Here is a 23676-nt window from a genome sequence, read left to right on the forward strand (position 1 = left end):
ATTTTTAATCAAAGTATTTCTCACCTGCAGCAATTTCTCACCTGTGTGGTCCAGCATTTTAAAAAAAATATTGCTTGTTGAGATATTCTTTGTTGTTTTAATGGACAGATCAAGTAAAATTAATCTCCCATATCTCTCTCATCTTTACATCATGTCACTTTTGTTTTTGAATCCATCTTTTCAGTATTCTTTCAAAGGCCATGTTTCCTGATCAAGCCATATCTGTGGTTTCATTTCAGACTGTCCTGGAGGCCCTCTTCTCCCATCCCCTCATTTTCTCTGCTGTCATGGCTGATAATAGCGACCTGGACCATCAAATCGAGCAGCTGATGCGCTGTGAACTCATCAAAGAGTCCGAGGTGAAGGTGCTGTGCGGCAAAGCCAGGTATGTAATAATTCTGAGTACAATGTATCAAGATCCGCAAACCACTAGTTACCACCTTTGTGTGGTATTAATTCACAAATGAATATTTGCATTTGGAAGTTGATACATTTCCAAATAAAATAAACTAGTGGCATGCGCTGAAGTGCAAAGAAATCGTTGTGACCACTCAGCAGGACAGGCAGCATCTATGAAAAGAGAAAATTGTAAAAGAAAATATTAGGTTTCAGAAGAAAAATGCATACAGGTTCAAGCACGCTAATTAACAATTAGAATTGCATACTCATCACATCACCTTTTACTAATAGCACAGCTCTCTGACATACCCAGCACAAAGATTAGAATTCCACATTAAATCCTTTGTGTGGCTGTGTGCCCAGACAGAAGATTTATATTTTGAAATTAGGGAGGCAGCATGGTAATGGCACCTTTTTGACCCACAAGCCCATGCTGCCCTAAATACAGTCAAGTGACCACTGAACCTACTAACCTTGTACATCTTTGGAATGTGGGTAGAAACTGGAGCATACAGAGGAAACCCACCCAGAAAACGTACAAACTCCTTTACAAACAGCGGTGGATTCAATCCTGGGTCGCTGGTGCTCTGATACTGTTGTGTGTGTTCAGATTAGGTCCCATTACAGTCTTTGAACCCATCTGGGCAAAAATCAAATTTTCAGGATTTATAATTCTGAGTAATTGGTGACTGAAGAGCAATTAAAGCAACAGAAATTGAACACATTGTGACCTGAGAAACTCTACATTCTGCAGGACCCTGATAAAGATGTCAGTTTTGATCACTGGTGAAGTATACTTGCTTTGGTTCTTAATGGAATCTCAAACTTAAAATCCCTCTCAGTCTTGGCTTTGGTTTTCAACCAGTTCCTTGTCATTATATTTTATCCAGGAAGCTCATTTGGCCATTCACTTCTGTAATGTTCTGGAGGCTACCAGAATCATCGACAACAGAGAGTCAAAAATAATACTAATTCTATGCTGAGAGCTGAACCCTGTTGAAGCGTGATCTCTCTGGACTGAGTGGTGGGCAGGGACCAGCTGAATTCCTGCTGTCTACCATTTGGCAAGCTAGACAGGAAACGCGTGTAAATGAGCAGGCACAGGATCAGTTTGTCTCTGGTTTCCATATTTGAATAGTCTGGCTCTACTTTGAAACCCAAACTTGCTGTGGGGGTAGGGGGGGGGCGGGGGGAGAGGGCAAACCAAGGGTGATTCTTGTTTTAGGCTAGAGCAGGTGTGTCAAACTCAAATTCACGGAGGGCCAAAATTAAAAACTTGGACTAAGTCGAGGGCCGAACTAAATATTTATTGAAAATTTTCAACAACATCTGCATGTTTTCTCTTCTTTCAACATATGTAATGTTAAACTTTTTCTTATTAAAATAAATGTTTAATAATAGTTTTGGATAAACTCCTTCCAGAAGCATTAACAAATGAGAAATAAAATATTCAATAAATAATATTTCTCTATAGAGGATTTGTCAAATGTTGCTAGTGTGCTGTCGAATAGTAAAATCTGAGGGCTATTGAGAATGTGGGAGAATAACATGATTCCTGAAACAATCAAATGGGTGACTGATTGTGGGCATGAACTCTAGCAGGGTTATTTGCCATGCCCTTTTTCCATTGGTACAGATATCCTTTGATTTACACCCTTTTCAAGTTTTATGCCTAATGAGCTTGTATCCAGGTGCAGGACCATTTTTAACCAGGAATATTTATCACTGTGACATTAATCTCAGGATAAAACGATCTTCCAATAGTTTCAAGTTCATAATCCTTACTCAGGCCTGTGTGCGGGAGGGCGGGGTTTGCGGGCGATCGGGTTGGACAACGACAGTGCGGGGACATCGGCTCTCGCTGCAGGGCGGCATCTCGGGGGATCAGCGGCCCCGTCACCGTGAGTCGCGGGTCGGCCTGCGGCAGGGAGGGGGAGTGGGCAACGGTCCTGGCGAGGTCAGGCCCCCCCCTGAGTTTCTGCCGGACCCCCCTTGACCTGCTGAGTTTCTCCCGGACCCCCCTTGACCTGCTGAGTTTCTGCCGGACCCCCCTTGACCTGCTGAGTTTCTGCCGGACCCCCCTTGACCTGCTGAGTTTCTGCCGGACCCCCCTTGACCTGCTGAGTTTTTGCCGGACCCCCCTTGACCTGCTGAGTTTTTGCCGGACCCCCCTTGACCTGCTGAGTTTCTGCCGGACCCCCCTTGACCTGCTGAGTTTCTCCCGGACCCCCCTTGACCTGCTGAGTTTCTCCCGGACCCCCCTTGACCTGCTGAGTTTCTCCCGGACCCCCCTTGACCTGCTGAGTTTCTCCCGGACCCCCCTTGACCTGCTGAGTTTCTCCCGGACCCCCCTTGACCTGCTGAGTTTCTCCCGGACCCCCCTTGACCTGCTGAGTTTCTCCCGGACCCCCCTTGACCTGCTGAGTTTCTCCCGGACCCCCCTTGACCTGCTGAGTTTCTCCCGGACCCCCCTTGACCTGCTGAGTTTCTCCCGGACCCCCCTTGACCTGCTGAGTTTCTCCCGGACCCCCCTTGACCTGCTGAGTTTCTCCCGGACCCCCCTTGACCTGCTGAGTTTCTCCCGGACCCCCCTTGACCTGCTGAGTTTCTCCCGGACCCCCCTTTGACCTGCTGAGTTTCTCCCGGACCCCCCTTTGACCTGCTGAGTTTCTCCCGGACCCCCCTTTGACCTGCTGAGTTTCTCCCGGACCCCCCTTTGACCTGCTGAGTTTCTCCCGGACCCCCCATTTGACCTGCTGAGTTTCTCCCGGACCCCATTTGACCTGTTGAGTTTCTCCCGGACCCCCCTTGACCTGCTGAGTTTCTCCCGGATCCCCCTTTGACCTGCTGAGTTTCTCCCGGACCCCCCTTGACCTGCTGAGTTTCTCCCGGACCCCCCTTGACCTGCTGAGTTTCTCCCAGATCCCCCTTTGAACTGCTGAGTTTCTCCCGGACCCCCTTTGACCTGCTGAGTTTCTCCCGGACCTCCCTTGACCTGCTGAGTTTCTCCCGGACCCCCCTTGACCTGCTGAGTTTCTCCCGGACCCCCCTTTCACCTGCTGAGTTTCTCCCGGACCCCCCTTTCACCTGCTGAGTTTCTCCCGGACCCCCCTTGACCTGCTGAGTTTCTCCCGGACCCCCTTGACCTGCTGAGTTTCTCCCGGACCCCCCTTGACCTGCTGAGTTTCTCCCGGACCCCCCTTGACCTGCTGAGTTTCTCCCGGACCCCCCTTGACCTGCTGAGTTTCTCCCGGACCCCCCTTGACCTGCTGAGTTTCTCCCGGACCCCCCTTGACCTGCTGAGTTTCTCCCGGACCCCCCTTGACCTGCTGAGTTTCTCCCGGACCCCCCTTGACCTGCTGAGTTTCTCCCGGACCCCCCTTGACCTGCTGAGTTTCTCCCGGACCCCCCTTGACCTGCTGAGTTTCTTCCGGACCCCCCTTGACCTGCTGAGTTTCTCCCGGACCCCCCTTGACCTGCTGAGTTTCTCCCGGACCCCCCTTGACCTGCTGAGTTTCTCCCGGACCCCCCTTGACCTGCTGAGTTTCTCCCGGACCCCCCATTTGACCTGCTGAGTTTCTCCCGGACCCCCCTTGACCTGCTGAGTTTCTCCCGGACCCCCCTTGACCTGCTGAGTTTCTCCCGGACCCCCCTTGACCTGCTGAGTTTCTCCCGGACCCCCTTGACCTGCTGAGTTTCTCCCGGACCCCCCTTGACCTGCTGAGTTTCTCCCGGACCCCCCTTGACCTGCTGAGTTTCTCCCGGACCCCCCTTGACCTGCTGAGTTTCTCCCGGACCCCCCTTGACCTGCTGAGTTTCTCCCGGACCCCCCTTGACCTGCTGAGTTTCTCCCGGACCCCCCTTGACCTGCTGGGTTTCTCCCGGACCCCCCTTGACCTGCTGGGTTTCTCCCGGACCCCCCTTGACCTGCTGGGTTTCTCCCGGACCCCCCTTGACCTGCTGGGTTTCTCCCGGACCCCCCTTGACCTGCTGGGTTTCTCCCGGACCCCCCTTGACCTGCTGGGTTTCTCCCGGACCCCCCTTGACCTGCTGGGTTTCTCCCGGACCCCCCTTGACCTGCTGGGTTTCTCCCGGACCCCCCTTGACCTGCTGGGTTTCTCCCGGACCCCCCTTGACCTGCTGGGTTTCTCCCGGACCCCCCTTGACCTGCTGGGTTTCTCCCGGACCCCCCTTGACCTGCTGGGTTTCTCCCGGACCCCCCTTGACCTGCTGGGTTTCTCCCGGACCCCCCTTGACCTGCTGGGTTTCTCCCGGACCCCCCTTGACCTGCTGGGTTTCTCCCGGACCCCCCTTGACCTGCTGGGTTTCTCCCGGACCCCCCTTGACCTGCTGGGTTTCTCCCGGACCCCCCTTGACCTGCTGGGTTTCTCCCGGACCCCCCTTGACCTGCTGGGTTTCTCCCGGACCCCCCTTGACCTGCTGGGTTTCTCCCGGACCCCCCTTGACCTGCTGGGTTTCTCCCGGACCCCCCTTGACCTGCTGGGTTTCTCCCGGACCCCCCTTGACCTGCTGGGTTTCTCCCGGACCCCCCTTGACCTGCTGGGTTTCTCCCGGACCCCCCTTGACCTGCTGGGTTTCTCCCGGACCCCCTCCCCTTGACCTGCTGGGTTTCTCCCGGACCCCCTCCCCTTGACCTGCTGGGTTTCTCCCGGACCCCCTCCCCTTGAACTGCTGGGTTTCTCCCGGACCCCCTCCCCTTGACCTGCTGGGTTTCTCCCGGACCCCCTCCCCTTGACCTGCTGGGTTTCTCCCGGACCCCCTCCCCTTGACCTGCTGGGTTTCTCCCGGACCCCCTCCCCTTGACCTGCTGGGTTTCTCCCGGACCCCCTCCCCTTGACCTGCTGGGTTTCTCCCGGACCCCCTCCCCTTGACCTGCTGGGTTTCTCCCGGACCCCCTCCCCTTGACCTGCTGGGTTTCTCCCGGACCCCCTCCCCTTGACCTGCTGGGTTTCTCCCGGACCCCCTCCCCTTGACCTGCTGGGTTTCTCCCGGACCCCCTCCCCTTGACCTGCTGGGTTTCTCCCGGACCCCCTCCCCTTGACCTGCTGGGTTTCTCCCGGACCCCCTCCCCTTGACCTGCTGGGTTTCTCCCGGACCCCCTCCCCTTGACCTGCTGGGTTTCTCCCGGACCCCCTCCCCTTGACCTGCTGGGTTTCTCCCGGACCCCTCCCCCTTGACCTGCTGAGTTTCTCTCGGACCCACTTTTCTTTCCGTGCCGGTGTCCCAGGACCTTTCCAGGGCAGTCTCTGCGCTCAGGACCGCGCTGGGATCCCGGTCAGCGGTGGAGGAGTATGTGAGCGCGGCTAATCCCGATCCAGCCCACGCCACTCCCGAGATTGGTGGGGGGTTCCACCCTACCTGCCTGACCAGCCTCGCTCTCCACGTGTACTCCGGGCACCCGCCGCTGGTCCGGTGGGAAGGCGCAGGGCGGCCGGCGCCCCCATCGCCTGGCAGGGAGCCCCAATCTTCCCTCCGGCGTCCCGACTCCATCTGCAGCTCCAAGAAACGCTGTGCCACTGGGGTTCCGGGCGCTGGGAAGCGGCCTTGGCTTCCCCTGACACCGGCCAGGCCGCACTGCGGTGGGGGGATGGGCGGGGGGACACGTCAGCGTGTTTATAAAACCACCCACCACTACTTTTCAAGGACCAGGATTTTTCTCTCTCTCTCTTTTACCCTGGGACACAGCGGTTACTGTGCATGCGCTATACTGGCGCGGCGGCCAGCGGGCCACCTCTAATACATTTTTGATATCATCTTGCGGGCCAAATATAATTATATCGCGGGCCAGAGTTTGACATGTGTGGGCTAGAGATTTCATTAGGAATCGTGGCAGGCACACTTCACCTGTGATCTTGTATGACAACAATGGAATTAAGCAGACTAACCCTGCATTCAAAACTCCTGGCTATTGGCCAGTGTCATTTCTGGGCAGGTCCCAGAGTAAGGAAAACATTTTTAATCAGCCTTTCTTAATGGAAGCCTCAGCACATTTAAAAAGGGTGGGGGGGGGGGGGCATGGAACTGAAATCATAAAAAAAATTTTATGTAGTCAGTAGGAGAAACCAACTAAACTTGACTGTTTCACAGGGAAGGGGGCCCATAAACTTTGAGAAGAGTCCTAATGGGGCCATAGCCAAAAAAAACATTGCAAATGGTGTGACAGAATATGTTGTGTTTTATATTGTATAGAGATAAGATTTTTGGAGATAAAGTGTGGCAGGGTTTTTAGTATAGGTCACATACAAACACTTCAAAACAGTTCTCATTTGAAATACTGGAGCTTTGCTCAAGCTAGACTGGCTGGCTCTGAAGGCATTTGCAAAAGCTTTGGGGTGTGCCCAAGGGACTTCACTATTGGATTGTTGTTTTGACAATCAACAGATGAAAGAACTTGGAGGATTAGGTCCAGAGCCAAAGGCTGTTTGGAGTGTAGCTTGCTGTTCTGAGAGGGTCATGTGGTTTTTCAAGCAGAGAGAGTCAGACAAGCTTTTTCTCTTGAGTGAGAGAGAATTCAATTCTCCAGTTTTACAGTCATCAACAGCAGCTGGGACTGGAACAGGACAAGCTGGCAAGCTTGTGGAAAACACCCATTTTGAAGACTGGTTGTGAGTGCTTATTTCAGCCTGGTCAAAGCCCTTGTGGTCCATACAAGAGGAGAGGACTGGCTGCCTAATGTTTCACTTGAAATAAGAGAAGCAAAAAGGAACTCTGGTGACCTGAAAGAAAGAGGTTATCATCTCTAAAACCCTGAGGGGGCAAGTTTCTTCGTCAAGGTTCTGATGTGGCTGATGAAAGGGATCAATTTGTGTCCAGGAACAACAAATCTCTCTCTGAAAACCGACAAGAATCTTCCTGAGCGGTAACCATTTTCTTTTCAAGCACCAAAGCTGGTGAACTTCATAAATGTTAAATTCTGCGTGCAGTATAAGAATTGCCTGCAATCAGTGAACTTGGAAGAATGAGAAGTGAGATTGATCTGTGAATTGAAGAACTTTTCTAAACTTACACACACATTACATACATGTGCACTTAGAATTAGAAGGGGTTAGTTAAGTTAATAGTGTGATTAGTTAAGTTAATAGTGTGATTCCGTTTTAATGTTTAAAGATGATTAAAAACAACTTTTGTTTAAGTCTTTCTTTGGCTTGGCTTCACGGACGAAGATTTATGGAGGGGGTAAAAAGTCCACGTCAGCTGCAGGCTCGTTTGTGGCTGACCAGTCCGATGCGGGACAGGCAGACACGATTGCAGCGGTTGCAAGGGAAAATTGGTTGGTTGGGGTTGGGTGTTGGGTTTTTCCTCCTTTGCCTTTTGTCAGTGAGGTGGGCTCTGCGGTCTTCTTCAAAGGAGGCTGCTGCCCGCCAAACTGTGAGGCGCCAAGATGCACGGTTTGAGGCGTTTTCAGCCCACTGGCGGTGGTCAATGTGGCAGGCACCAAGAGATTTCTTTAGGCAGTCCTTGTACCTTTTCTTTGGTGCACCTCTGTCACGGTGGCCAGTGGAGAGCTCGCCATATAATACGATCTTGGGAAGGCGATGGTCCTCCATTCTGGAGACGTGACCCATCCAGCGCAGCTGGATCTTCAGCAGCGTGGACTCGATGCTTAAGTAACCATTTGGTTACTTGGTGAATATCTATTTCTGCTGGGTTTGGGGTCCTCTGGGCTCGTAAAAATGGCTACTTTAAACTGATTGGAGGATTTAAAATTCAAAATGCCAAAAAATACATCTTTATGTCCAGTACAAATAAACAAGGTGGCTTCAGAATCAGAATTTATTGTCTGGAAATTTGTTGTTTTGCAGCTGCATCATTAGTGTGAATGTTTATATGAACCAGGCAGTTTCTGGGGTTCATTGACCATTCAGGAATCTGATGGCGGAGGGGAGGAAGCTGTCCTTTTGCTGCAGAATGTTTTTCTTCAGGCTCCTCTACCTCCTTCCTGATGGTAGCAGAGTGAGGAGGACATGACCTGGGTGGTGGGGATCCTTGAGGATGGAGGCTGCTTTCTTGAGACACCACCTCTTGTAGATCCCATCGGCAGTGAAAACTGGTGCCCGTGATGTTGCAGGCTGAACAAAACCTCTGGTGTTTCTTCTTGTCCTGAGCATTTGGCACCTCCGTACCAGACAATGATGCAACCAGCCAGAATGCTCTCCACGGTACACCTGTAGAATTTTATGAGAGTCTTTGGTGACGTACTGAATCTCCTCAAATACCACACAAAGTATAGCCACTGGCGAGTCTTCTTTATGATCGAGTCGACCTGGTTTCAAAGCAGTGTCAGAAAAGCAAATGTTAATGGACATTGTTCATATAAACCTAAACTGAATGTTTTGTTGGCAAAGTTGTGACCAATCCTTTAAGCTCTTGCATTCAGGCTGGCATTGAATTGTTCCAGTGCTATGCAGTATTTTTAATGTTCCAATCATGTTTTAATTTCTGAAGAAGCTGTGATCTGTCTTCAATCTCTAATTATTCAGAATTGTAAATACATGCGACTTTAAAAAATTAAAACTAACTAAAAAGTTTCCCTCTAAATACACAAGGCTGAAAGGCCTGTTCTATGCTCGAGTGTTCCATGTATTAAATTTAGACATGCAGCACAGTAACGTGGCCCACAAGCCCGTGCTTCCCAATTGACCCACAAATCTGGAACAAAATCGGAGCCCCTGGAGGAAACCCACACAGACACAGAGAGAATGTACAAATTCCTTACAGACAGTGTGGGATTTGAATCTCAGTCCTGATTCGCTGGCACTGAAACAGCGCTGCCCCAATTTCTAAGTCTTCTTGTGGATATTTGACTTGTTTGGAGTGAAACATGAAAATCTGAAAATGCTGTGACTAGTAAAAACAGAAATGATGAAGAAACTCAGCAGGCCTCGCAGTGTCTTAAGAGGTAAAGATGTATCACCAACGTTTCACGCCTGAGCCCTTGCTTCAAGATTCAAGTAGATTAATTGGTCACATGGGTGTAATGGGGGGAGGGGGGTGTGGGGGCTCATGGGATGGAAGGCCTGTTACTCCTGCCTCTAAGTTTAAAAAACCTTGCAACTGAAGTTAATTAGTTTTTAGATCTCTTGGTCAGTTTCACACTCCAGTTTTCTGGTCGATATACTATCATCACGAGTTTTAGTTATGGTATCTCGTGGAACAATACTCTGGAGATTGTGAGGGCTGTCTGCAGATTTTCTTTCATTGGGCCCTTGGGTCATCAGTTTTTGATTTCTACAGCAACGCTTCTGTCGATACTGATGGTTTGGGACAATGATGGAGGAGGTCAGATCAGCTGTCATCCCATCGATGATGAACTGAGTGATATGTTCATCTATGTGGTGTTCAGTTTGGATGATTGAGTAATAGATGAAGGTGCCTGGATCAGATCAACACACAACTGTGCTGAAGGAGGTCAGATCAGCTGTCTGTCATCAATAATGGAGTGGGTGACGTGTCATCTCTGCGGTGTTCAGTTTGGAAGAAGGTGCCTGGATCAGATCAACACTCAACTGTGCTGAAAGGACTCAGCAGATTGTGCAGTATCCATAGAGCCAAAAGGCAGTTGATATTTTGGCCCTGAGCCCATTAACAAGGATTGGGTGAGAAGAAGGGTGCAGACACCCAAATAAGGAGAAGGGGAGGGGAAACAGGAGGAGCACAGGCTGGCAGCTGATAGGTGGATGCAGTTGGGAGGGTGTAGAGGAGAAAGGAACTGAGAGGTGATGGGGAGAGGGCAGAGGACTGAGAAAGATTCTCTCTGACAGGAGAAAAGATGGGAAGGGGGTGGGGCACTGGAGTGAGGGAGTAGGTAAAGAGGGATGAGGGAATGTGCACTGGTGGGGAGTGGAGAGAAAACAGGGGGGAGAGGTTTCTATAAATTGGAGGTTGATATTGATGCTGTCTGGATCAATGTACTAAGCTTGGCCATGTGGTAAAGCAGATCTCAGTTGTGTACAGCAGTGAGACTGTTCTCCAAGTATTGCTGGAGGAAGAATCCACTCAAGTGATTTATCCCTACACAGCACTCACTGATTTGCGTCTGTGTGAGGACAGACCCTGGCAGTGAAGTGGCTTGGGAGGATCATCTTGTTTTCATTTGGGATCAAAGTCAGGACTTCTTCAAGGTCTGTGAAATGCTCCCTGCTCCCATCGATGTTTGGATTGCAATCAGGAGGTTGACGTGTCATGATTTATGATTTGCTCCCAAGCCTTTGGAATCCTGTAGCTCCTTGAGGCCAGTTTGTAGATTCAATGACAAGTTGGTTATGACAGATTGAATGGCTCATTGCAATCATTGCAAAGTATGTTTATTGTCTGTATATATAAAGAAAACCATTTGCTGCCTTCAGTTGGCTAAGGAGCCAACGTTTTTGCCTGGGGTGTCTCGGTTTGATGGGTGAAATGGTGTAGGTCAGGGATGGCCAACCTTTTACACATACAGCATGGTAACAGGCTATTTCTGCCCATGAGTACGTACTGGGGTTGTAGGTTAATTGGGTGGCACAGACTCGTGGGTTGGCGGCCTGCACTGTGCTGTATGTCTTAATTAAAAATTAAAAGGTTGGCCACCTCTGGGATCTCATTGCCTCACTCTCTCCTGATAGCACTGTATCAGTCTCCACACTGATCCCACTGCCTCACTCTCTCCCTACAACCCTGAGTCAGTCCTCACACCGATCCCACTACCCTGTTCTCTCCTGACAGCACTGTATCAGAACCTGAAAATTTTCTGACTGAAAGAAAATTGATTGACCAAGGAGGCTACAAAGAATTAATCGTAGAGGAATTATCAAAGTTTAACCCCTCTTCCCCCTGTCACCTTTCCTCTAATTCTGTCACACTCTCTTCCCTTTCACAAAGTCAAAATCAATTCTCACCTCTCCTCTTATCATATCCAGTTAACAGCTTTTGTTGGTCTGGACTCCTCCCCCTGGCCAGTCTCTGTGCTGATGCCTTCCTGTTCTTTGCTTATACCTTGAAGGGCTCAGACCTGAAAAGTCACTAATGTATCTTTACCTCCTATGGACACTACAAGGCTGGCGGAGTTCCTCCAGCATTTGTTTTTTTTAAAAATTATGCATCCAATAATATACATAATTGAATTAAAAAGAGAGATAATAAATCCTCAATTCTCCTAGTGTAGCAAAGTTGACTTTTCAATTGTGCGGACAGTCATTTTGTGCTGTTGGAGTAGTCCAAGATTAGTGTAACAGGGAAAGTTCAAAGATATTTCCTGGTGTGGGGAATTCTGTCTACTGAGTGCCAATGGACACAGAATAATATCATTTTCTCCATGCAGGGTAGTTCTGGAACACCCGTTGTCTCTCACAAAGTTTTTCATGGTGTTAGTTTTGTTCTTCTGTTGCAGCTTACAATCCCAGTGTGGTTGTGCAAATTTTAGTCAGAGTCTGGGGCTTGATAAAGCTAGATTTAAAAAAAATGTTATTAATAACAATTATTCAATTGTGTATACATAGTACATTATAATACTTTTCTTTGGCTTGGCTTCACGAACGAAGAATTATGGAGGGGTAAATGTCCACGTCAGCTGCAGGCTCGTTTGTGGCTGACAAGTCCAATGCGGGACAGGCAGACACGGTTGCAGCGATTGCAGGGGAAAATTGGTGGGTTGGGTGTTGGGTTTTTCCTCCTTTGTCTTTTGTCAGTGAGGTGGGCTCTGCGGTCTTCTTCAAAGGAGGTTACTGCCCACCGAACTGTGAAGCGCCAAGATGCACGGTTTGAGGTGATATCAGCCCACTGGCGGTGGTCAATGTGGCAGGCACTAAGAGATTTCTTTAGGCAGTCCTTGTTCCTCTTCTTTGGTGCACCTCTGTCACGGTGGCCAGTGGAGAGCTCACCATATAACACGATCTTGGGAAGGCGATGGTCCTCCATTCTGGAGATGTGACCTACCCAGCGCAGTTGGATCTTCAGCAGTGTGGATTCGATGCTGTCGGCCTCTGCCATCTCGAGTACTTCGATGTTAGGGATGAAGTCGCTCCAATGAATATTGAGGATGGAGTGGAGACCACGCTGGTGGAAGCGTTCTAGGAGCCGTAGGTGATGCTGGTAGAGGACCCATGATTCGGAGCTGAACAGGAGTGTGGGTATGACAACGGCTCTGTATACGCTAATCTTTGTGAGATTTTTCAGTTGGTTGTTTTTCCAGACCCTTTTGTGTAGTCTTCCAAAGGCACTATTTGCCTTGGCGAGTCTGTTGTCTATCTCGTTGTCGATCCTTGCATCCGATGAAATGGTGCAGCCAAGATAGGTAAACTGGTTGACCGTTTTGAGTTTTGTGTGCCCGATGGAGATGTGGGGGGGCTGGTAGTCATGGTGGGGAGTTGGCTGATGGAGGACCTCAGTTTTCTTCAGGCTGACTTCCAGGCCAAACATTTTGGCAGTTTCCGCAAAACAGGACGTCAAGCGCTGAAGAGCTTGCTCTGAATGGGCAACTAAAGCGGCATCGTCTGCAAAGAGTAGTTCACGGACAAGTTGCTCTTGTGTCTTGGTGTGAGCTTGCAGGCGCCTCAGATTGAAGAGACTGCCATCCGTGCGGTACTGGATGTAAACAGCGTCTTCATTGTTGAGGTCTTTCATGGCTTGGTTCAGCATCATGCTGAAGAAGATTGAAAAGAGGGTTGGTGCGAGAACGCTGCCTTGCTTCACACCATTGTTAATGGAGAAGGGTTCAGAGAGCTCATTGCTGTACCTGACCCGACCTTGTTGGTTTTCGTGCAGTTGGATAACCATGTTGAGGAACTTTGGGGGGCATCCGAGGCACTCTAGTATTTGCCAAAGCCCTTTCCTGCTCACGGTGTCGAAGGCTTTGGTGAGGTCAACAAAGGTGATGTAGAGTCCTTTGTTTTGTTCTCTGCACTTTTCTTGGAGCTGTCTGAGGGCAAAGACCATGTCAGTAGTTCCTCTGTTTGCGCGAAAGCCGCACTGTGATTCTGGGAGAACATTCTCGGCGACACTAGGTATTATTCTGTTTAGGAGAATCCTAGCGAAGATTTTGCCTGCAATGGAGAGCAGCGTGATTCCCCTGTAGTTTGAGCAGTCTGATTTTTCACCTTTGGTTTTGTACAGGGTGATGATGATGGCATCACGAAGGTCCTGAGGCAGCTTTCCTTGGTCCCAGCAGAGCTTGAAAAACTCATGCATTTTGGCATGCAGAGTTTTGCCGCCAGCCTTCCAGATCTCTGGGGGGATTCCATCCATACCTGCTGCTTTGGCACTTTTCAGTTGTTCAATTGCCTTATGTCTCTTCCCAGGTGAGGACCTCATCTAGCTCTAGCCTTAGGGGTTGTTGAGGGAGCTGGAGCAGGGCAGAATCTTGGACTGAGCGGTTGGCACTGAAAAGAGATTGGAAGTGTTCTGACCATCGGTTGAGGATGGAGATCTTGTTGCTGAGGAGGACTTTGCCGTCTGAGCTGCGCAGCGGGCTTTGGACTTGGGGTGAGGGGCTGTACACAGCCTTTAGTGCCTCGTAAAAACCTTTGAAGTCGCCAATGTCCGCGCTGAGCTGGGTTCGTTTGGCGAGGCTAGTCCACCACTCATTTTGGATCTCCTGGAGTTTGTGCTGAAGATGGCTGCATGCGCGACGGAAGGCTTGTTTCTTTTCTAGCCAGGACGGCTTTGTAAGGTGAGCCTGGTGGGCAGCTCGCTTCTTTGCCAGCAGCTCCTGGATTTCCTGGCTGTTTTCGTCAAACCAGTCCTTGTTTTTCCTGGAGGAGAAGCCCAGTACCTTTTCAGTGGATTGCAGTATGGTAGTCTTCAGCTGATCCCAGAGGGTTTCAGGGGCAGGCCCGAGGACATGTCCACGTCCTCCCCCTCCACGTCCTCCCCCTCAAAAGATGCTTACAAACTCAAGCTAGCATGCTGGTACATCAGAACCATGCTAGACAAGGCTGACAGCCACCGACCTGAATGTCGGTCTGCCCTCATTGCACATGAACTCCTCAGACTTGACATCGACATAGCCGCTCTCAGTTAATATGAGAGTGGGAGGACTGGGAGAGATATTGTAGATGGACATAAGATTTTTTAAAGGTACTTGATAGTAGGGAAATTGAATTTTATTAGTATCAATATAAATGGAATAGAGAATTCAATAAAATGGAAAAAATGTCAATGTATATTAAAAACAAAAGTGGATATAACTTTTTTTTATAAGAAATTCATTTGACGGAAAAAGAGGATAAAAAGTTAAAAAGAGATTGGGTTGGATTGGTATTGGCATCTTCATTTAATTCAAGAGCTAGATGTGTGGCAATATTAATGCATAAAAATTTACCAGTTAAAATATTAGATACAACCATAGATACAGCAGGAAGATATATAATGGTTAATTGCCAAATTTATTCAGAATATTGGACCTTATTGAATGTGTATGCACCAAATGTAGATTTTGGAAAATTTATACAAGATGTATTTATGCAATTAGCAAGTGCAAAATGAAAAATATCAGTAAGGGGAGATTTTAATTTTACCTTTGATCCAAAATTAGATAGATCAGGTGGTAAAATTATAAAATGTAAAATAGTTAAGATTGCAGCAGGTCTAATGAAAGATTTGGGTCTTGTAGATATTTGGAGAAGAACCCACCCAACTGATAGACTATTTTAGGCACAAAACATATTCACATATAGATATGTTTATAGTCTCTGCAAAGCTACAAGCTAGAGTTCGAAAGGTTGAATATCAAGCTAGAGTTTTATCAGATCATTCACCTTTAATTTGGTCAATTGCATTGACAAAATATAGGTTATAGATGGAGATTTTTAAAGAGGAAAGATTTTTGTAATTTTTGACGCATCATAAAACATTTTTCTAGAAACTAATGAAAATTTAGTAATTAACTAATTTATTACATGAAGGCATATTTAAGAGGTCCAATAATAAGCTATACTTCTAAGTTAAAGAAAGATCATATGAAAGACGTAGGTAGACCAATTGGAAAAGGAAATATTAAATTTAGAGAAGGAATTGCACATTCAAAAAAAATGAAGAAAATAAAGGTTATTGGAATAAAAAAAATTAAAATTTAATACATTACAAACTTATAAAGTAGAGATAGATATAATGAGAACACGACAGAAGTATTATGAAATAGGTGAAAGAGCTCATAAAATATAAGTATGGCAATTAAAAGCTGAACAGGTATCAAGAACAATAATTTCAACAAAGGAGGAAAATGCTCAACTCATCTATAAGATGCAAGAAATAAATGATAATTCTAGGAATTGTATATATAAAAAATGTATATCAAACAAAATCTCTGAAGGATGGGGAAAATAGAGGAATATTTATCACGTCAAATTTACCCATATGGATGAAACATTAGAGTTATCTAATCCTTTTTCTGAGATAGAAGTATATGAGATTCTGATGTTATTACCAAACAATAGAGTCTCAGAAGAAGATGGTTTCCCCCTGGGCGTTTTATAAAGAATTTAAGGAATTGTTAACTCCTGTATTAATGAGAGTATTAGATCAAATGATGGAGTTGCATGATATGCCAGAATCTTTTAAAACAGCATTAATAAGAGTTATTTCAAAAATAGATTCTTTACAACTTTTTTATAGACCTATATTGTTATTAAATACATATTATAAAATTGTATCTAAACTATTAGCTAATAGATTAACAAAATATTTACCAAAATTAATAAATATAGATTAAACTGGTTTTATTAAAAATAGATCTGTAGATAATATAGTTAAGTTTGAGTTTTTTTAAGAGTAACCTAAAATAGAAAATAAACGAGCAATAGTGCTTTCATTTGATGCAGGAAAAAGCATTTGATAGTTTAGAGTGAGACTTTTTAAAGTATTAAGTACATTTGGAATTCCAAATGCTTTTATAAATTGGATAAGAGCATTACATAATAAACCAAAAGCTAAATTGATCTCAAATAGGCAAATATCAAAGCCTTTTTTATTGGAAAGATCATCTACACAAGGGTGTCTGTTATCACCATTTTTATTTGCTTTAGCTATAGAACCTTTGGCAGAAATAATTATAAAAGGCACGGAGCAGCCCTTGCCCGAAAAAGTAGAGCCTGTTCGGCATTTAGCCAAGCCCCGTACAATGAAGGGGCTACAAAAATTCGCCAGAATGTTTAATTTTTAATATAGTTTCGTACTGGCAGTGGCCCATATCATGCGGCCCCCTATTCAGACTCATGACGGGGACAATGAGGCCTTGGAGGCATTTCAGAAGGTTAAGAATATACTGGTCAATGTTACCCATCTAGTACACCCAGACTAGAGCTATCTACTTCTCTCACAGTTGGAGCCTCCAGCACAGCAGTAGGTGGCATACTGGAGCAATTAATTGAAGGGAAGTGCCAGCCCCTGGCCTTCTTTAGCAGGCACCTCCGGTCACCCGAACTCAAATACCGTGCCTTTGACCATGAACTATTGGCACTGTATCTGGCAGTCAGGCATGTTAAGTATTTAACCTCTCTGGTGTCTGAGTTAACCATGGGCATTCGACATATCACAGGGAAAACCAATGTTGTGGCTGATGCACTGTCGCACCTGAGATTGAGTCAGTCAATTCCCAGGGAATAGACTATTCTGCCCTAGCCAAGGCACAGCAGGAAGATCCTGAGATCCCGGCATACAGGACGGCAGTTTCTGGGCTCAAGCTGGAGGATGTTGCCATTGGTCTTGGTAACCAGATGCTCCTCTGCAACATTTCCACCAGCAAGCCCTGGCCCATCGTGGTGGCAGCATGGAGACAGCAACTTGATGGGAACCCAGCTCTACCGCACCATAGCGTTTCACCCTCAGGCCAACAGGTTGGTGGAGTGGTTCCACAGACACCGCTCAAGGGGCTGAACTGGGCAGATGATCAACTCTGGGTCCACCTGGGGACCTGCACCGCGCTGAAAGACTTTAACACCTCAGCAGCTGAGATGGTGCACAGCACGCCTTTGGTGATACTAGGGGAGTTCTTGGCTGCCGCTAAGGCTGCCCAAAAGACCATAAAGCTGCATTGACAAAACTGAGAGAAAGACTGGGTACTCAAGCCCCATCACTGCACAGCCAGGCCAAGTCCTTTGCCAAAAAGACTTGGAGACCTGTTAGTAGGTTTTCGTTCGGAGGGGGGCACACTGAACACCTCTGCAACATCCTTATGAGGGGCTGTACAAAGTAATTAGACATAATGGGTTGACGTGTGCTGGATATCGGCGCTAAGGAAAAGACTTTCACCATCGACTGCTTCAAGCCAGCACATCTGGACATTAGCCCCCACGAAGCAGAGGTAGGCCACCGAAAGTGGTGGAAGGCATTCCAACTGCTGGTTCTGGGTGGGGGGGGGGGTGGATGAGCAGGCTGCTAATTGGGACACAACCCAGTACACAAGATGCCCATCAAACACGGCAACTGTGTGGACCCCATGGGGGCCAATGACCTTTGTCCCTTGTGATTTCCTGCACAGTGGGACCAGCAGCATTCTCTCCTGTCGCTACCAGCAGGGCGAGAATACAAGCCGAGTTGCCAGTGCAATAAATCAGCCTCAGACTTCGGTTTTTTGGGTGTGTTTCATCTTCCCACACTTTGTGGTAGCGCACAGGCTACAGCATGCATTTACTGTTTCTGTTACCCCTCATAAATCGCTATCAAATTTCCCCTCATTCTCCAACGCTCCAGGGAACAAAGTCTTAACCTGTTTAAGCTGAACCTATCTCTCAGTTCAAGTCCCGTCAATGTCCTTGTGCTCATGTATCAGTTCCTGGTCACTGATGCAGCGAGTGTCAGCAACTTGCTGCTAAATGCAATCAAGACTTTGAAAGGCAGCTCACCTAGTATGTTTATTTTGAAGAAAAATAAGTCTGCATGTCATAGCAGGAAATTCAGAAATATCTATGCTGGTATTTTGAACAGTTTAGCTTAACATTATTTAACTGCTTTCCATTGACTGTGAAGAACAAGTCCTGTTTTAGTATTTTACAAAATACTGTGATCAAGGGTATTAAAAATTGCAGAAGGGCAGTGGGCATGTACAAAAGTACAGGTCAGTCAAACCTAAATGAACTGTAGAATTGGCTAGAGGGTTGAAGTTTACTGTATCCCTGAGCATGCACAAGTCTCCAACAGACAACTTGCTTCTGGAGAAAGGTTGTATTGAGCTTATTTATTACTGCACAACTTTTGTGTCAGGTAGTGTCTGTCGAAAGGAATAATCTTGACCTCCGTGGAGATTTCCTCAGCCAGAATGGTACTAGATGGGAGCTAATGTTGCAGACCCTTCTCGATCCAAGAGCAACACTGCGAGGTGCAACTGGTGGAATTTGGCGGGTTGAGCAGCATCATTGGGGGTTGGGGGGTGGTGGAAGCGAAGAAAAGAATGTCAACATTTTGGGATAGAACCCTTCATCATTATCTGCTTAAAAATCAATCAAGACAACAAATGTCATGTTTTAAACAAAAATCAGTTGAGTGCAGTACCCAAACGTGCTGGAGAAACTCAGCAGGTCACGCAGCATCCACCAAAACTAAAGGGTAATCAACATTTCAAGGCTGGGTCCTTCATCAGGTTCTTGCTTCCAATACATAACTTCAACCCGTGTTTTAAGTAGAATGTATCTGCCTTACATGGGTGAGGCAGATATGCTGAGAGAGTTCAGGATTGTACAGTTCACCCATTGCAAATATTGCCTTTTTTTCTCTTTTGGAGAAATGTGCAAAGTTTGCCGTCCTTCCTCAAAGGGAGACATTTAAAATCTTATTCAACTGGGAGATGCGCTAGAGCAGCCATTCATCAGAAACCACGAGGTGAAACTCAAAAGTGCTGTAAAAACACAGAACCACTGGAGGAACTCGGCAGGTCTCATGGCGTCCATGGGAGGTAAAGATATATTACCAAAGTTTCGGGCCTGAACCCTTCTTCAAGGTTGAAGCAAAAAGCAGGCAAGTGTCAGAATTTAAAAATGAGGGAAAGAAATGGGGAAGAATGGGAGGGGCAGAAGTCCAGACTAAGCTGTCAATTGAATAAGATAAGAGGAAAGGTGAGAATTGATTTTGGCTCTGTGAAGGGAAGGAGAGAGAATTAGAGAAAAGGAGACTGGGGAGAAGAAGGTGGGGGGTGTGGTTTAACAGAAACCATTGTCAAAGTCAATGTTAATGCCGTCTGGTTAGAGGGTGTCCAGACAGAAGAAATATGGCATGGTAACATGCCATTGTGGCCCATGAGTTCATGCATCCCAATTAACCTACACCCCCTACTGTCTGTTTCGAATGGTGGGAGGAAACTGGAGTCCCCGAGGAAAACCCACACACACGTGGGGAGAACGTACAAGCTCCTTTCAGAGAGCGCGGGATTCGAACCTTTGTCCTGATCGTTGGCGCTGTAAGGGCTTTGTGCTAACTGCTACGCCAACCATGCCGCCCAGTGTTCCTTCAATTTGCCAGTGGTCTCAGTTTGGCAGTGCATGAGACCATGGACGGACATCTCAGCAAGGCAATGAGACGGGAGGGGCCATAGCACTTAAGTAAAAACCTTGCTTTCTTTTCATCTTGCATAACAAATATTTTTCGTTTTTATATGGTCCGTAGAAGAGAAGTACAGAAGAAACCAAAACTTGACTGCTTCACAGGAAAGGGGGCCATAAACTTTGAGCAAAGTCCTGGTTTTGGTTGGGGGGGGGGGTGGCGTAACTTGGGGGAAAAAATGTTGAGAATGGCTGGAATAGAGAATCACTTTGGTGTTGGAATGGTCTGGCCAGAGAACATAGAATGTTTTGGCTTCTTCCACTGCTTCCAAAGAGTCAACCATCAATTTCTTTTGATGCTAAAACATCCAGTAGGATCCTGAAGTGGAAAGTTTCTGCTGTTTTTGATGCATCCCAGATTCAGCAGTGTTAATTCAAGGTAATGATTACACACTTTCCAAAAAGAGTAATCAACTTAAATCTCATTTGTGCCTGAACAGGGAAATTCTTGCTGAAGAGAGCAACGTCCAACAGGTCGATTCCCCAGTCACTGTAAGTTAACTTGTTTTGTGTGGATTCATTGTCAGAATGCTTTACTGCTCTCATTTAACTGGAAAGATTCTATTTTCTGCTCCTGTAGCTCCTGCAGTGATGAAAATATCTGGCAGGGGAAGGCAAAATACAGCAGTGATCACTTTTACCCATCACTTAAGTTGCTCACTGATTCACTAAAGCATTTGATAGGCATTTGGCCCTGCTCTTTAGAAAATGACATGGATCCTTCCATATTTCTAGCAGCATTGATGGCTGCCTTCAAAGTCATATTTCAGAAAAGATCATCCTACTCTTAAACTGGGGTCTGTTCTGAATTGTTTCTGAGCAGCAGATGCATTTATTTCCTCATCTGTTTGGGGAAGAAGGTTTTGGAGTTGATTTTAATTTAGAGATGCAGCATATTAATGGCACAGCTAGTGTAGTGATTAGCGCTGTTACAGTCCCAGCCAGCGACTGGGGTTAGAATCTGGCGCTGTCTGTAAGGAGCTTGCACAGTTTCCCTGTGACTGCGTGAGTTTTCTCTGGGTGCTCAGGCTTCCTCCCACTTTTCAAAATGTACAATATTTGTAGGTCATTTGGGTGTAATTGGGCGACACGGGCTAGCATGTATGACTACATTTAAATTTACTGCCCAGTTACACTTGTGTGACTAAATAACCTGCTAATCCCATATGTTTCTGGAAGGTGGGAGGAAACAAAACACCTGGAAAAAACACAGTCGGGAAAATCTACAAACTCCTAACAGACCGTGGTGGGTTTGATCCTGGGTTGTTGGCATTGTAACAATGCTGCGCTAACAGTGCTGCCCTTGAGTGTGCCCTAAAGTCATTGCACTTGTATGTTTATTTTCTGAGTTGACTGTTTCTCCTTGTAGGTGTGTGGAGACATCCATGGGCAATTCTACGATCTCAAAGAGCTGTTTAAAGTGAGTTATGGTCTTTAACCCATGTAGTTGGTATGACTTGCACGTTGTGTTGCACCGTTGAGAATGCGGCGTGCTTGTTGAACTTCTCGCTTGGTATCGGTGACCGATGGTGATCTCTCTTGCAGTACTATCTCAGACCATGCACGCCTGGGATTGAATGTTGTGTGCTTTTGAAAATTATTGCATACTTGACATTTTGCTTTGTCTCCCTCAGGTTGGAGGAGACATTCCCGAAACTAACTACCTGTTCATGGGAGATTTTGTTGACAGGGGCTTCTACAGTGTTGAGACGTTCTTGCTGCTATTAGCACTGAAGGTGAGCTGATCTACATCTGACTGGTTGCTGACTTCACCTCCTGGTTGCTACTTGTTTCCCACTTTCATGACTGCAAGCTACCCCCTGGAAAGAGCAAGGATAGTGACTCAATAGCCTCTTAAACTGCAGCACCTGGGTAGCCCTCCTTGGACCCTGGTTTGATTACGGTGGCAAATGTGCTGGAAGCACCTTTTAAATTGCAGGGGGATCGACATATTAATTCACCAACCTGGTGATTTAAGGGGGATCCTGCCCCCGCAATGACATGTCATATACTCATTGGAAGTACTGCCGGATGTTCGGATGCTGGCTGCCTGGTGACACAGACATGCAAGTGCTGACGTCACAGGAATAAGTAGGTCGCCCATTTCTGTTTTTAAATTGCCGGTGGATGTGATGTAGGCAAGTTTAACTGGGTTCCCCGACTACTTCTGAGGTAGGTCAAGGACACGGTTGGATATTGACGGGGTTGACCAGGTCAGAACCTTTGTAACTGGGGTGCTAACTGGCCAAATTCCTAGTTAACCTCATTTTACACGGCAGTTTGAAAGGGCCTACTGGTAGAAGTGCTCATAGTTGACCATGTTCCACTGTCCTGCTCAGACTAGGTCCTCTGTTCAGTGCTGGCCTCTGCTCCACTTTCCTCTCTGTTCTCTGTAATCCATTTCCTTGTGTATTCAGTAACTCCATAGCTGTCTGGAAGGGAGAATTCCCAATGCTCACAACTTCCGGAAAGGAATTTATTTTTAAATATACAGCATGGTAGCAGGCCCTTCCAGCCTCCAAGCCCATGCTGCTCAAATATCACAATTAACCTTGTATGTTTTGAAGGGTGAGAGGAAACAGGAGCACTCAGCGGAGCCCTCACAGACACTAGAAGAACATACAAACTCCTTGCAGACAGTGCCAGATTCTAACCTGGGTTGCTGGAACTGTAATAGCATTACAATAACTGCTTTGCTAACCGTGCCGTCCAGTTCTGGCTTGTGTCCATCTTGAACAGCCTCCCCTTTCAGCCTGTCCTTGAACTCCAGTATGCAGAGACTCAGTTGCTCAATCATTGTCCTGGAGCATTATGTTTAATGATAGGAATCAGCCTAATGAGCCCCTGGCAGACTATTCCTCCTTGAGAATAAAACTGCATGCACTACTCCAGATGTGGTCCCTTCAATGCTCTCTGCAATTGCTCCAATGGCAAGACTTGCCAATTTTTATACCTCATCCCATTTGCAATCAGGACCAATGGCTTGCTGCGCCTATAAGCTTGAATTTTGTGATTCATGCATGAGAAATTTCTGAACAGCATTCCATTGCTTTTCAATTTAAACAATGCTGTGCTCTTCCTACTGAGCTAGATAACCTTGCATTCCCCAGTGCTGTACTCCATTGAACAACCTTTTTTGTTATGCTTCAACCTAACCTATCCTGTTGCAAGCTTTGCCATTGCTTTTCCATCTGCCTCAGTGTTGTCAGCACATTTGGCTTCAGGATACTCAGTCCCTTCAGCTATGTCATTAGGTTCCACCACAAATTTTGTGCCACTTTAGTTGTAGCTTGCCCATCCGAAAGCACCCTCTTTTCTAGCTAATCTGCTGTGCCAATATCTTGCTCTCCACGTCACACGACATTGTGCACCTGTAGTTTTTAAAATTTAGACATGCAGCATGATAACTGGCCCTTCCAGCCCATGACCCCATGCTGCTCAATTAACCTCCAACCCCCACATGTTATGAAAGGTGGGAGGAAACCAAGCACCTGGAGGCAACCCATTCAGGCACAGGGAGAACATACAAACTCCATATAGACAGCGCACGATTTGAACCAGGGTGGATGGCTCTGTAATAGCGTTGCACTAAATGTTTTGCCAACCATGCTGCCCTTTTGCAGCATCTTAACAAATACTAGACAGTACATACTGTTGAATTCTTAGAATGCTTTATTTATCCAATACAATCTCTCTTTCATAGCTTATGGTGCCACTAATAATACAACCAAGCATCTTGCCAACAGCATATTCC

The 23676-nt window shown here is 46.9% G+C and overlaps 1 protein-coding gene across 3 annotated transcripts in view; it reads left to right on the plus strand.

The window, feature by feature from the left end:
- Positions 1-23676, plus strand: part of LOC138761440 (serine/threonine-protein phosphatase 4 catalytic subunit-like) — a 68478-nt gene that overhangs the window by 25010 nt on the left and 19792 nt on the right. For all 3 annotated transcript variants that reach the window (XM_069933579.1, XM_069933580.1, XM_069933578.1), the window contains exons 2-5: positions 240-385; positions 20363-20414; positions 21292-21342; positions 21557-21658. In XM_069933579.1, the coding sequence (XP_069789680.1) occupies positions 288-385; positions 20363-20414; positions 21292-21342; positions 21557-21658 (303 nt within the window). In that variant the 5' untranslated portion in view covers positions 240-287. The remainder of the gene's footprint in view (positions 1-239; positions 386-20362; positions 20415-21291; positions 21343-21556; positions 21659-23676) is intronic.

The sequence above is a fragment of the Narcine bancroftii genome, chromosome 4 (assembly GCF_036971445.1).
Source record: "Narcine bancroftii isolate sNarBan1 chromosome 4, sNarBan1.hap1, whole genome shotgun sequence".
NCBI classification, from domain to species: Eukaryota; Metazoa; Chordata; class Chondrichthyes; order Torpediniformes; family Narcinidae; genus Narcine; species Narcine bancroftii.